This window comes from Setaria italica, chromosome II, assembly GCF_000263155.2.
Source record: "Setaria italica strain Yugu1 chromosome II, Setaria_italica_v2.0, whole genome shotgun sequence".
In the NCBI taxonomy this organism is placed as follows: Eukaryota; Viridiplantae; Streptophyta; class Magnoliopsida; order Poales; family Poaceae; genus Setaria; species Setaria italica.
Window position 1 is genome coordinate 40,924,145 of NC_028451.1, and position 14,961 is coordinate 40,939,105.

The following is a 14,961-nucleotide window of genomic DNA, read 5'->3' on the forward strand; positions in this document are numbered from 1 at the left end:
ATGGAACACAGACTTCCCGGTACGTATGAAGTCTGCACATTTATTACATTGTATAACACGAATATTTCATAACTTATTTTTTTTCCGCACTGAAGTGCTTAAGACAGGAACCCGGGAATAACCTATGTGGCTACTACATCTGTGAGCACATGCACGGTTTTTTGGGACCCAAGGGACCGAATATGACGCCGCACAACTTAAAAGTACGTAAAATAAATATATTACTAGTTAATTATTTTCTAGCTCCTTATATGTATTTGTTCATGTAACATTCACAAATTTCCAAATTATAGATGTTAAATATTCAACAAGGACTCTTGAAGGAAGAAAGAGTAGCGGCAATATGTGAAGGTCTCATTGGATTCATAATGGACGAGGTGGTAAATCCAAGAGGAGAATTTTATTACGATGGACGACAATTAGACACTCCTCTCAGCAACACCACGACGGGCGGAAGATCGTAGGAAGATACTTTGATTTATTTGTATATATGATCGATTTGTACTAATTAAGCTAGTTGAATTGTGTATATGAATTGTGTATAAGGATTGTGTATATATATAGTAGTTGTATAATTACAAATCCCATTCGTTTAAATACTAGTTGATTTAATTCATTCTAAAAAAATCTCAACTACAAGGTTAACAAATTAAAAGGGCCGCGGTACTACTATACGTATACGTGATGCATGCATGAAAAATTCAGACGTCACCAGTGCCATGCAAGCGCAAATTAGTCCCGGTTGGAATTGAGCCGGGACTAAAGGGTACCCCTTTAGTCCCGGTTGGTGACAAACCGGGACTAAAGGGGGTCCTTTACTCGGGACTAAAGACCCCCCCCTTTTGTCCCGGTTGGTTTATCCCGGATGGATATCCGAGAGATATGACCCTTACCAACCGGGACTAATGCTCAGTTTTCTACCAGTGAAGGTAGACCTGATTGCTACTGAAAAGAACAGAAATTGAGCGGAGCATAGACCTGTCGTTGCTGCTCATCTGAGAGAGAAAGCAGAGCCTGATCTGCTGTGCTGTTGTTGCATGGCGGACTCCCTCTGCCGAGCAGGGGCGGCCAAGCACGGGCGGGCGGAGGCGGCCAAGTGCGGCGGGGATCTGTCCAGGTTCAGGCGGAGGCGGCGACCGAGCGCGGCATGGGAAGAAACGACGCTCGCCCAACGCTTCTCTTGCGGTGTCTTGGCTGCTTGGAAATCGGGACGACGTCATTTCGCAGTTGAGAAATCGTATCCTCGTTTTTTCTCCTCTCCCCTCGTTAATTCTCGTGACATGTCATGCTATTCAATGCTATGGAAACTGAATGACCTGAAGGGTTGGGACTGCTCCTAGGTCATCGAACAACCTGGAAGCAACAGACTCCTCCTCACTGGGAACAAGAAGTAATTAAAACGACAATCAATGGCGGGTAGCAATGGCAAGCAAGGAGCAGGTCAAATGGTCAATCCAAAGCACCATAGGGAGCTCACAGCATTCTCACAGTCACACGCCAGTTCACACTTCATGATGATGCGTCGCGGACAACGATGCCGATCGACCCCACGACGGCCCTGAGCCCGAACGCCGTGGGCAGGTCCGCCGCGGCCAGGGCGGCGCGTCGGAGACGCAGTTGGGCAGCGCAAAGGGAACGGAGGCCATGGTGGGCACATGCTGCGGCGGCGGAGAGCTCTCGAGGAGGCCAAGTGGACGGCCGAAACGCGGCGCGGAGACCCCGGGGGTGGACGGTGTTTCAAATACCGCCCACCCGCTGGGTGCCTCTACTCCGTCCGATCAGGGCTGTGCGGCTCACATAATTCGGAAATTGTCTCCTACATCCGTTTATTTTCGCCCAATCCATCGACGAGACGCGGACGGCGAGCCCGGTGCGCCGCCGGTGCCAGGCTCACTGGCACATCAGCGTGGGCTGTCGGACCGTCCTCGTCGGCACCACCGTCGCCGCCGGCGAACCTGCCTGTGACACTAGCCACTGTTTTAGCACGGCAGTTTCTATCTCTGCAACTCATCCAGTCCTCACCATTCTTGGAGCTGTCAGTGTCTGATGCTATTTGAGTTTGAGGTTTCTTCTGTTGGGGGAGGCGTCTCGTCAGTCGTTACTCTTCCGACGCGCATCACAATTGTGCCTTTGAAAACATTTTGCGAAGAACACCATGACACATTATACACCAAACGTGCATCACAACTGACAAGGGTGTGATTGGAAACTTCCAATTACAGGTCATATTCGTCTATGACTCGAAACAGCCATGGCCAATCAATATACAGAAACAGCAGCAGATCAAAAGGATAAACCATAAGAAAGTGGAACTGAGAAAAAAAGAATAAGAAAGAAACCAAAATGGCAACCGGATAATCAAGAAGTTTAACACATCCGATCCGTTAATCTCCTCATCCAGCACACCCCCCATCGGCCGATCAGTAGTTGAAGGCGGAGCACTTGCGGCGGACCTCGCCCTCGTTGCCGGTGCGCACCAGCGCCTCGCCGATCTTGCGCATGGACCGCGCGAACTGGTGGACGAAGAGCTGCGACGGCTGGTTGGCGAACGCCCTGACGTGGTCCCCCGTCCGGGAGTCCAGGAGCAGCTTCTGGTCCGTGTCCAGTACACCCCTCCCGTGCATCAGGTTCTTGTAGTACTGGTTGTCGAACGCCGTCGGCGTCTCGCCGTCGAGCTCCACGTACTCGCCGTCGCCGCCGGCGCCGCACTTGCGCCGCAGGAAGTCGCCGTACCGGCGGTCCAGGAGCGCCGGCTTGTCCTTGCGCTTGCACAGGCCGGGCTTCACCGCGCCGCACGTGGCACGCCCGATCGTGTGGGCGCCGGAGAGGACGACGAGGTCGAAGATGGTGAGGCCTTTGGACTCGAAGAACCTGACGAGGTCGGTGACGCTCTTGCCGCCCATGGGCACGTGGAGGTCGGCCTCGGCGGCGATCGAGTTCTTGCCGTCCCTGCGCCCGTACCGGAGCGGCCAGTAGGGGACCCCGACCGCTGTGGCGGCGTCGCGGGCGGCGGCGGTGAGGATGTCGGCGCAGGAGACGGTGGCGTGGCACTTGGATTCCATCTCCTTCTTGATCTTCTCGATCAGGTCGAAGCCGCGCAGCGTCCGGCTCGCCTCCGCGTACTTCTCGCTCTTCTTCGGCTCGTCGATCAGGACGGACGCGTCGACGCCCTGCGCCGGCGAGCAAGCGCGAATCAGCATGCATGGATGGCATTGCAAGATGATCAAGAACAGATGGAACTGTGGTCGGCGTGCGTACCTGGACGGCGAAGTCGTGGAAGAAGAGGCGGATGAGGCTGGCGGCGAGTGTGTAGTCGTCGCGGATGGCCTTCCTCACGGCCTTCTGGACGATGCCCTCCATTTCCGGGCACGACTTGCGGTAGAACCCGGCGTCCAGGCCTTTCACGGGCTTCTCGTACGCCGGGATGTGGTAAACACCTTCCTGCTCGCCGTTGCCCTTCGGCCCCGACGAAGCGCCGTCGCCACCGCCGTAGCCGTTCGCCGCCACCGAGGTGGCGAAGAGGAGGAGGAGCAACGCCGAGACGGCGAGGAAGGGGGAGATAGCCGGCGGTGGCGTCCTCATCGTGCTCCTTCGATCGTCGGGGGCTGAGGCTTCTCTTCTTGCGAGAGATGGATCGACCTGGGATTGCTTTGCAGGATACTTATACAGCTGCTACTCTCTTGTCCTGCGAGGTAGCACGTAGTACATGGGAGCACGTAGGCCAAGCGAAGGGGACCCAAACGACGTGAGGCGCAGCACATGCATTTCGATCGGTGATATAGAAATGGCTTGCACGTAGGGGAGGAGGTTGTTGGAGTGATCGGATTATTGTTAATCGTTGTTGGCATTTGTCAAAACTATGAGCATTTGAAATTAAGCCTGTGTGTGTTGTATTGCAGATGAGGAGGTCGTTGCATAGATTAGTCGGCATGAATTTTGCTAGAGCTTCGCCTGTCGAGGGATCATGCCGGCAATGCTATCGCATGAGCAATTATTGGAGTATCTGAGAACAGAAGTCAAATGGACATAGCCACATTACAATTTCCTATTGGCTCTTACAGATAAAGAAAAATGAGAAAGAACGATAATCAGATCACCGACATTTGCAACTTACAAGCCGGTTAAACTTTGCACCAGTCTCCAAAGCTTACAATGAAATACCCAACAATCCAAAGTCCAAACAGATCCTTACTAGCTAAGGTGCACTGAAATGCGAAGATTGCGGTCTGTGGGGATGAACTCCTCTCATATTTCAGCAGGTTTACGCTTTCAGCTGCCAAGAAAAAGTGTTCACAAGAACAACACAAACTTAGCCTATTTTAGCATTTGTATATTAGCAAAACTCCTCGATAAGGTTATTAAATTTACAGGGTCCGGGATATCAGTGGAAAGAATGCTCTCGCTTGTGTGAACAAGCTGCAGTGAATACCAACTCGGTATTCTGCGTAAACTATTGTACAGATGAATGCTTCCTATTCATGCCCTAGGGGGAAGAACTTCTCTATTTCTACGGCAACATCTCAACTTTCCTTAGACTAGCTCTCAACTGCTTCAAGATTTACTGCTAGCAAATCGTTCCATGTATCGGTTAATCCAGGCAGGCACCAATGCATGCAATCGTCGTGCTTTTTGCCGCCAGTGGTTGAAGGATGAGCATCAGCCCTGAATTCACTCATGCGAGTGATGTCCAAAACTCTGAAAGTAGACTGTTCAAGAGCCTTCATCAAGTGTTTGTTTACCAAGCGTGCTTCCATATTCGTGCCATTATTGTCCAAAGAGAAAAATTCTTCCACCTGAACGAATTCAACCACAATATATTACTCCAAAGAAAAGAAAAACAGATTTTGCCAGTAACGCTGTAACAGCTGACCATTCAATGGCCTTGCGAAATTGACCAAGGGTTCAGTACAACACTAATCTAACATAGGTTAATGGAATCAAGTAAGCTGGGACTTGCTTGTCCATCAGTTAGCGTATAATCGTGGTGGAAATGCTGTCTCAATGGGAACCTTTCGAAGATTGATCACAGAGGATAAAACAACAAAAGCTACATCCTTTTCTTTTGGTTGCCATGTTAATGTTTGTTAAACTGTGCTTGAAATGCTAGGTCAATATAAAAACATTCATAGGAAAAAGGTGTAGTTGGCTCAAAAGGATCAAACCCCTTCAGTACAAGGTCCCAAGTTCATGAAAAAAGAACAATCAAATTATTTTTCTTTCTGTTCAGATAAAATAGATGCAGCTGCACTAATCAGATGTACAATTCTTCATTGCCTTAACAACAGAAGAGGGTCCATCCAAAATATGTCTAACATGGTAACATGTCTAACTGAGCTTAAACCTAAGTTAAATAAGCTGATCTAAATATGTAGCGCGGTTTCAATAAACAATACTATCGTGCAGTCATATTATGATCTTCAATAAATCATTTCTCATTCTCTATATTAACATTTGTTCTACACTTCTACTCCTACCAGAAAATACAAGAACATAGGGAAAGGGCATGTTTCAGCACACTCTCACATATATATGCCAGGATAATATGCATGATGCTGGAACAAAAAGGGAAGAAACAGGAAGCATGCAGGAAAAGACGAAAAATTATATTTAAGCATTTCATGTAATTAGTCTCAGTACCTCTTCTGAGGACAAGGGCTGGTTACGTTGACAAGATCCACCTTCATTCCAGTCACCACCTTCAAAATGTCTAGGAGATTGTGTGCGGAAGAATTTCAGCGCATTTGGTCTCATTGCTTTGTTCACGAATGTTATCTGACGGAAATTATTTATCCAGAGCACAAGAAATATAAGTAGAGTACGATTGTGATAGACAGATTGGCAGTAATTTTCTCTCTTTTTTTTCAAGAGATACAAAACCCACAGCCATTCAGATCAAATGCACATGGTAAAGAATATTCGACAGGAAACTGACAAAAACATGTCAACTAGTTGAAGTAGAAACAACAGCCAATTATAGTAAGAGAACATCAGGATTCAGTTACATATGATTTTCATGCATGGATAAAATGGATATTAGATATCAGGTTATCAGCAAGGATACTTTAAACCAAAACTTCAAGAAACATGAAGAAACAAAGCTACAGGCATACCATGTGTTGAAGAGCCAAATCCAGTCCGGCAGATGGCAGTAAAGGAGGTACAACAGGCTTCCCGTTCTCAAAGAACAGCATCGGTGATTCTATTGGATCGAACTTCGAGGGTGCCCACCACCTGTGTATATAAAGCAAAGCAAAATGAGACTAGTGACACAAAATATCAGCAGCATGACAATACAATCATGATAAAAGAAACTTAGAAATCAAAGAATAGCTGTGGTGGTGGGTTGGCCCTCACTATACATAATGTGTCAAAATTTTATCTAGTATAGCAAAGCATACAGAAACCAACATGTTAGCTGTTGCTAAAATTCAAGATGCCACGATGCTCTCTGAAAGTGAAAGACATACAGTAAGCCAAAGAGTTGAGAACACCACAATCTCTTCCATCACTAACAGGCTCAGCAAAAAAGATATTTACTGGCAGTGTGGCACCTGCCAAATCATGTAAGCAACTATCAACAGTCACTGGTTCCTGATGTATTAACTTGCCATCAAGATAAATTGTGAGCAATAACTAGTTGAGTGCACTATGGTCAAGTTTGAAGGGGGAAAAGAATGGAACTTCAAGTTGATCTGTCAACTAATTACGTTGAGAATTTATAACATTTAAACCCCGTTAATTTGGCATCAATAATAAAATGTTGATTTGATGCTCAACTTGTTCGTAAATAATGATGTTGACATACCAATGCCCAGTGTTGAAAATAAGAACATCATGGAAGCTACATGCCTCTACCCATGTTTGGTCAGGAATATCAACATCAACTCTGTAACCTTGCTTATATCCAAGGGATTCTAGAGGGCCTCCATTCGGACTGGCTGACCACCTGTAAAATGAGCAATGTAGGTTTGATCAAAGATGACCAATTTGATGGGCAAAAGTACCACACTTACAAAAAAAATGTTATAAATCAGACAATATTGAAAAATAGTGAGCTGATAAGCACATAGTTTTATTAAAATTAACCCATTTTTTCTTAAAAAAGGTAGCAAGTGGTCAACTGGGAAATGTTTCAATTTTTCAATGCACCCAAGTTACATCTAGAATCCTAAATGAAAGCAAGGTATCGAAAGTTGAAAATAAAAATACTGCATAAATCACAATAAAAGTATATTGTAAGGCCAAATAACCATTTTATGTTAATAAAATGAAATAACACTTCTTACCTACCATGGCGTACCAAAAGATTTGTCCTGTGGTAAGCCACGGTGAGGTTATAGTGGAGGAAGGTGAAACCACGGTCTGCCCCTGCAGGACGCCACTTGCAAACCTCACTGCTGACTCCCCTGAGCATGCATACTAATGAGACAAACATGTTGCGATTCAATGAATCGCCCACAAATCCTGCAAAAGAGGCATCGGACAACGGTCAGCACAGCATGGAAAATTGCAGCGACTCCAAATACATTAGCTTGGTACAAGCAGAAAATTTGAATATTGCCTCAGAATTTGAAAGTTCGGATCAGCCTTGCTTCCCTTTGGGCAATTCTATTAACAAGCATGTAGCAGAATGGAAACAATGGAGCCTGCCACCGTAGCAGCACACTACCTACACATATTACGTTATCTGACCATATAACTGGCTGACAAATGCATATCAATCTGCCCCTTTTTCGAGACTATTTTCATCTGCAACCAGACTAAACAAAGCCAAGCATGCAAAATGTAGCCACATCACTCGCGTGCTGACATTCACAGCTAAGCAGCGAGCACAATGCATGGTCCGATGGTCGCAAGTCGCAACATCCTACACACCCGACAGCCCCTAGCTCCCAAATTGATTGCCTCTCAAAATACCAGCGACACAATCAAGTCGCATCTCAATTCTCAGGCATTTCTCGGATGAACCGAAACGGGCACGGGAACTAACCAATACTGGAGTCCCTGTGGCGCTCCAGGAACCGAAGCGGGTCGAGCCGCGGCAGCTCGCACCCGGCCCCGGAGGGCCTCCACCGCCACCGGAGCAGGTCGCGGCCGTTGGCCTTGCCGTTGGCGATGCAGTTCCACCCCTTGAAGATCTCCTTGCAGGTGTGGTCGTACCGGAGCGCGGGCCCCGGGGAGGCGTCGCGCACCCACTCGCCGGCGGAGTAGTCGCAGGCCTGAGAGGGCTTGCCGGGCGCGGGGAGGGACCGAGGAGAGGGCGAGGAGATCAGGTTGATGAGCAGCAGCAAAAGGGGTAGCAGGAGGAGAGGGAGGAGGAGGGCCCGCCGCCGTGGACCCGAGGCCGGGCTCCTCGCCGGCGGCGGCATGGGACGGCGAGGTGGGCGAGCGAGGCGGAGCGGATCACTGGGCCTACACGATTCTTGTCTAAGAAGCGTCGATAGAAACTTGGCTGGGTGGGCCAGAAGGGACTGACGGAAAAGCCTACACGATTCTCATTAGATGTATGTAAGTACTGGGCCTTGGCAGGCCGATAAATATCAGGGTGGGCCAAATTCACACGAGTCCAAAAAAAAAATCTGTTGGTGTGAAGTCAGAAAGAGGTGGACACGAAGTTGTCGCGGCTCAGTAACACGCAGGATCTGCAGGTAAGTCCTGCATGGCATCCGCGTCCGCCCGGTATCTCTCCCTCTCCCTTGGCAGCTCGCCCGTGTCAGGATTAGGACCCGTGATCGAATTTGCCGCGGGACCGGAGCACGACGCATCCGATCGGATCGGCAGAGCTGGCCAGGTAGCCCCGATGGCAGGGCAGTGGCAATTTGACGCCGCCGGAACGCGCGTGCCGGGCGGCCAACAGGAGACAATCAAGCCAGCAGCTCGCGGCGATAACTTTTGGTGTCCTGGCAGTCAAGGCAGGCTTCCTGAGACCTCACGAGACGATGAAGACGAGCTGTTGGTGGTGCCGTCGTCCTTGTCTCACGCCGCGTTTCTTTCAGTGGCGTCGCCCTACCCCTACCTGTCAACTTGAGCGCCAATGCTGTAATCTACCCCTATCTAATAACCATCCATGACTTTGCTGACACTCGCGGATGCCTACGTGTTATCAGCAGGGACCATATACAGATGCCTCGTTTCAGTGTGTACTGCGCTGCGCACATCTGATCTGGAGGTTGAATTCCTGGACGCGTAGGCCACGGCAACCGACAAACGATCCAGATGTAAAGTGCACCGCCGTCAGGCGTGTTTGTTCCGTCCGTGGTTTTCAGCACCAGCTCACAAGTCTGACTTTTGCGTGCGTGCATCTTGTAATATACAGGTAGTCAGAGTTCTGAAGATCCTCGTGCACACGTCTTCAGCGGTCAAGCAATCAATCTCTAGATGACCGAAACGATCTCCGTGCTGGATTTACTACCTGCTGGTGGCGCTCACACTGGTCAAAACTCAAACACAGCTGCCACTCTGCGCTCTGCTGTTCAAACAACGTTCAAAGCTTTGCCAGGTGACGGGTGTCGGGTGTAACACAAGCAAGCAAAGGAACAAAGAAGAATGCCTTTTCGCTTTTTTTTTAAGGAACAGGAGGGGCAAGCCCCTACTGAAGATTATATTAAAAAAAAACAGATGTTCAAACAGAATCAAAACAACAAGAAAAAAAAAAGAAAGAAAAACAGACCAGAAGAAACTATCAAAAGGAAAATTACAAGGCTTGGAGCCAAAGAGACATATGAGGAACAAGGCTAGATTTAGCTCTATGTAGCACAAGCGAGAATTCATGCATGAATCTCCTTTTGTAGGCTTCCACTGAAGGGTCTATATTGTTGAAAATCCAGTCATTTTTAGTAACCCAAATACTCCAGTTCATAAGAATAATGATCTCCATGAAGAATGGGACAGTTAATTTGTCTTTGATGAGTCTGAGAATATGAAGAATTGACCTCATTGTCAAGACAATAACACCAATTGAGGCCCAGCATGCTTTGGCAAAATTGCACCTCAGAAAGAGATGAGCCACTGTTTCTGGTCTTTGTAGAATGCAAAGGTCACATGTATATTACATGTATATGATTCTAGGTTCATGTTTCTCCTTCGAGAAGATCCCTTGTACTCAATCTGTCCTTGAGTAGAAGCTAGAAAAAAACTTTATGTTTCATTTGGCACTTGGATTTCCAAATCCAGGAAAAGGCAGGATGAACATTCCTTTGTCCAATGATGGATTTATAAGCTTTAGATGCAGAGAATTGATTGCTTCCCCATAAATATGACCATTGATCATTTCCCCCTGTGTGTGGTAGGTTCTGGATAAGCCCACATACCATCTGGTACTGCTGATGAGCTTGGATTGATAGAGGTAGATGAAAATTTTGTATAAAGTTCAAAGCATTGGTGGCTTGATTGACAGTGATGCATTTGTTTATGGCAAATGAGTATAGTTCAGGAAATGCTTGGGAGGGTACTTGACCATTCCATAAATCTTTCCAGAATAGTACTGTGGTACCATCAGAAACTGTGGCAGAGGCTATGCCTTTATAAGCATCCAGAAGCTTGATAATATCCTTCCACCAGAAAGATTCCTTTTTTTTCTGCCCCGGTAACTGGTTATTGCCATAGTGATTCTCCCAAAGCAAGTGAACCCAAGGTATGTCTACCTTGGAGAAGAATTTATGTAGAAATTTGAGCAGAAGAGCATCATTGTGAGTTGTCAGGTTGATCACACCCAGACCACCTTGTTTCTTTGGCAAGCATACTAATAGCCAGACTTCTTTTGATGGCTTTTTTGAGCTTAGGTCAGATCCCCTCCAAAAACAATGCTTTCTGTATTTGTCTAATTGCTTGATCATAAAGGAACCTTTATGGAGTTTGAGAGTGGAGGTGAAGAATACTGTAGAGGATGAAAGCACAGAGTTAATTCCTTTTCACTTTCACAGCTTCCTTTGCAATTCCTGCGCTGACAATTTTTTGAAGGGTAGGCATCTGTGGAACAAGCGCTTCAGCTGTCTACTACTGCAGTTCATACAATGTTGCAGGAACCTATTCGGCAGGTTACTCTATTTTCAAACCACATCTTAATTCAACTCAAGTAAAAAGTAGGTCTCAAAGATGATTGATATCCCAGTACACAACCTTTGTACGAGGTTGATTACATTTGCCAATCATTCAAGTTTGAAACCATATCCTAGGAACAGAACAAATATCGAACATACACCGCCGAAATCGGATCGGGAATGCCGCCAGCCGCCGCCACTGCTGCCGCCGACCCAAACGAATCACGAGTCCGCTCGGCTCGCTGAGGACAAATGGCGAGAGGGAGAGAAGAAGCCGCATCTGTTGCCGATTGAATCGGATCGGGGGCGACGACTGAGGGAGCAGCTGCTGCCGTCCGGCTGCTCTCGCGCGAGGCAGTCCAAATGCCGAGAGGGAGAGAACAGGATGGAGGAAAACGGCAAGGGGGAGAACTTCTGGGCTGAGCCGGCTACCTGCTGGCGTGGGCATTTAGACTGGACGGGCATTGGGCACCATTAGGGTACGGGTAGGGCCGGGCCCAAACAGGACCCAGCGGGATTAAAGCCTAATTAATCAGCTGGCTGCTTTAATATTCGTGCAAATATCCTGGAAAGGACCACTGGAGCAGAACTCCTTACTTTTTGCTACATCGAGGTAGCGCAAAGGACAAAATCCACCGAGGCATATCGCCGACCTGATTGACGACGTCTTGTATGCTGCTTTGTGTGTTTAACTTTTTTTTTTTTCAAGACGAGGCTTTACCCCATTTCCATTACGATGAACGGGAATTCTTATGTGTTCAAACCTTAAAAATACTGACATCCTAATCATGCATCTTGTATTCCTAAATCCTGCAGTTCATACGACCCAAGTCACACCTGTCACTGTCCTGATCGCGATGAAAATCACGCAACGAGTTTTCAACCTTTTTGATGTCGCTGCCTCTGCCGTGTATCCATCACACATGCACTGCATCCTTCTGTTGAGTGCACGCATGCATGATACTTATTCCTTTTCCATCTGACCAAGAACATGTCAATATATATGAAGGGTTTGGTTTGCATTTTGTAGGAAATTCGCCAGCCTCGCCTGCTTCGATCATCGATCACCCGTCGTTGTTCAGTTTGGCCATGGAATGGAATATTGTTCGCAAATCGCAACAAAGACTTCCTTCCTTCCTTTCTTTCTTTCTTTAATTCTTTCTTTCTTTCTTTTCTTTTCAAATAATCAGGTGAGGCAATACGCGTTAGAATGTCAGCATGACTTGCTTGTTGGATCATCATCGATCTACTCTACTGTGTGTTCGGCATCTCCAGTCCTTGTCGATTTCCTGTCACTAGTTATTAAGGTATCACGTCCTCAAGAGCCCTTTTGTTCAACACGGCATTGTTCCAAAAATCTTTAGATGTGGTACCAAACTCTGTTCATAGAACTTGATCCGGCAATGTGCTGTCACTGTTGTAGCACCAAATTAAAGCGTGGACAGCAGCTGCTGCCATGCCGTTGCTTCTCCTTCTCATGTGTATAGCAGTAGCCTCTAAGCCTCTAGCATCTAGCCACACGAAATGGACAGCAATGAGGGCATGCTATGGCTTATCAGAAAGAAAAAGGCTATACCCAAGATAAAGCAGTACGAATTAGGGCATATGCCTTCTTTCAAAAAAAAAATTAGGGCATATGCCCAAACGTCAGTTTCTGTAACTTAAAAGAAGCTAACCACAGGATGCCTCATCCTTAATTTTCCAATGATTTAATTAGCTTTAAGCTCTTGCGACGGACTAGGGGAAAACCATCTGAACATTCCAACATCCTGTTTTCAAAAAAAGGCAAAGAAAGAAAGAAACTAAACGATCCTACAGTAGCTAGCAAGAAGAGATTCTGATTTCTGAAGCACCGAAGCTGCTCGTAGTTAAGCCATCGTTGTCGGACCTGTTGAATTTCGTGCAGCAAAACAACACCCGGATGTCCAACCCCAAGCAGCCCACGTCCACGTTGAAACAACAGCAAGATCCCTGCGAGTAGTGGACAGATTAAAACCGCGGGAGAGATTGAGTGATCCGCAGGTTAATTTGCTGTTCACGCACCCGTCGATCTTTTCCGATTCAGAACAGTGAGCTAGAAAGTTAGAAAGAACCACCTGAGTTGGATCGACCATGCTGAAGCTTGGGGATCGATTAGCTTCCTTTTTGGCTGACAGGTAAAAGTAGTTAGGATCAATCAGCCGGTTGTTATCTGCACTGATGATCAAGTATTTGTACCTTAACGGCAAAACTCTCTCGCCAATCAAGTTGGCAACGAGCACACGACGCTGCCTATGCATGTATTTCTAAGATTGTTCTACAGTGAACCATATCTGGCAATGGTTGAAGCGCTGCAGAAAACTTGCTTGTAACTGTACAGTGGTCAGTGGACGTGGACCATTTCTGGTTTCCTAGCCAACGATTCTAACTTCTAAGTGGGTTATTATGTGGGATTTTTTTATTTGTATTATACGAGATTCAATACTCTTTTCAAGTGCAGCAGGTAACATTCTTGCAGATCCCTTTCTTATACAAACAGAACACACTCGACTAGACCTGCTTTCTTGCAGATTTCAAGCGTTGCAGGTTGATACATAACCAGTCCAACAGCTACGACCACAGGCTTCTTTCATGCACGCCATTTTGCCTCAGAAAGTTCCACTAATCTAAACTATGATGGTATGGACAAAGTACACTTGTTTTCGTGTCCTGCCTTTTGACTTATGTCTCTGAAGTGTGTGTGTCATCATCCATCCAGGCTACACATGTACGCATCAGATTCAGACCTTTTTTTTTTTTGAAAAATTCATCAGACTCAAGGTGCCATGCATGCATCCGTGATAGGTATGATCCATCTTGTTTTATGATGTACATGATGATGTTAGGTTTGACTAAGTGTCAAACCGCACAGTAAACAAGTATCTTGAGCAAGGAAAAGGACTGCAGTTTGGAGTGACATTAGACTAGGGGAACAAAAAGGCAGCAAAGATGCTACCAGCTCAATTATCAGCAGCAAGTACACAAATGGTCTAGCTAGATCATTATTGTAGTAAGCTAGCTGATGAGGGAGAAGGAAGAGGATTAGCTTACCGAACTGGAGCTTCGCCTTCAAGTAATCACTGAAGAAATCTTAAGTATTGAGGGGATCGGTATGTATAGTGCCGACAAATCTCCTTTCGACATCTCCAAATCCTGATTCCCTTATAGAAATTCTACATGGGAATAATTCTGGTGAGTGTGGGCAGGTTTGGAAGCACTATATAATGAGTATAATTTGCCTGAAATCTAAACCAGGATAACAGAATAATGCCGGTAGGTACAGTACTAATGATTTCTAAATAGTACTTGACCTGGACAATTGACCAAACGAAACCCGCTTTAGGTTGAAAGGGTTTAGACGTTTTTGTTATTTGAACCATTTGGCATTATTTTGTTACTACAATAAAATGCAGCAGGGCAGTCTTAAGGGACATTTGGAATAATCTATGAATTCCTGAAGATGTTTATGAGAAATCACTATTTTCTACGCGGTGCAAGAAAGGTTTTTTCTAGGAACTTGGAGAATCGAAACTGTAACATTTCTCATGAAAAATACTTGAAAGAATATTTCTCAACAAATTCAAACATATGGACCTATGGAGAATGTGCATAATATTAAAGTGGCAACATAGTTATATGTCTTCATATATACTTTAAGTTTCATCACACAATATTTGGAATTTCGCTGCCCACCCTTTTCAGATGAAGCATAATAACCACGCATGAACAACAGTTTTGGGGGAGGGGGAGGGGGGCAAAACAAGGTGCGTTGTGCAAGGAACAATACAGGTAGAGGAAATTCCTTATTTGGTCCTAGTAGAGATGAGGCTTCTTTATTTGGCACCAAAAAAATTGAACTTCCTCATCCGACACTGAATTGAACTTCCTTCCTTATATTGACATT

General features: G+C 46.3%; 2 protein-coding genes across 2 annotated transcripts; both read right to left on the minus strand.

The window, feature by feature from the left end:
• Window positions 1-2,177: 2,177 nt before the first annotated feature.
• Window positions 2,178-3,616, minus strand: LOC101782224 (peroxidase 7). The gene is made up of 2 exons (XM_004957691.2): window positions 3,259-3,616; window positions 2,178-3,170 (listed from the first exon to the last, which is right to left on the minus strand). Exons 1-2 carry the CDS (start codon window positions 3,580-3,582, stop codon window positions 2,421-2,423), a joined length of 1,074 nt encoding a protein of 357 aa, XP_004957748.1. The 5' UTR covers window positions 3,583-3,616; the 3' UTR covers window positions 2,178-2,420.
• Window positions 3,617-4,229: 613 nt separating this feature from the next.
• LOC101782629 (protein trichome birefringence-like 13) lies at window positions 4,230-8,471 on the minus strand. Its single transcript, XM_004957692.3, has 6 exons — window positions 7,991-8,471; window positions 7,287-7,464; window positions 6,806-6,946; window positions 6,111-6,231; window positions 5,638-5,772; window positions 4,230-4,793 (listed from the first exon to the last, which is right to left on the minus strand). The coding sequence occupies exons 1-6, from the start codon at window positions 8,367-8,369 to the stop codon at window positions 4,536-4,538; spliced, it is 1,212 nt and encodes a 403-aa protein (XP_004957749.1). The 5' UTR covers window positions 8,370-8,471; the 3' UTR covers window positions 4,230-4,535.
• Between the last annotated feature and the right edge of the window lie 6,490 nt (window positions 8,472-14,961).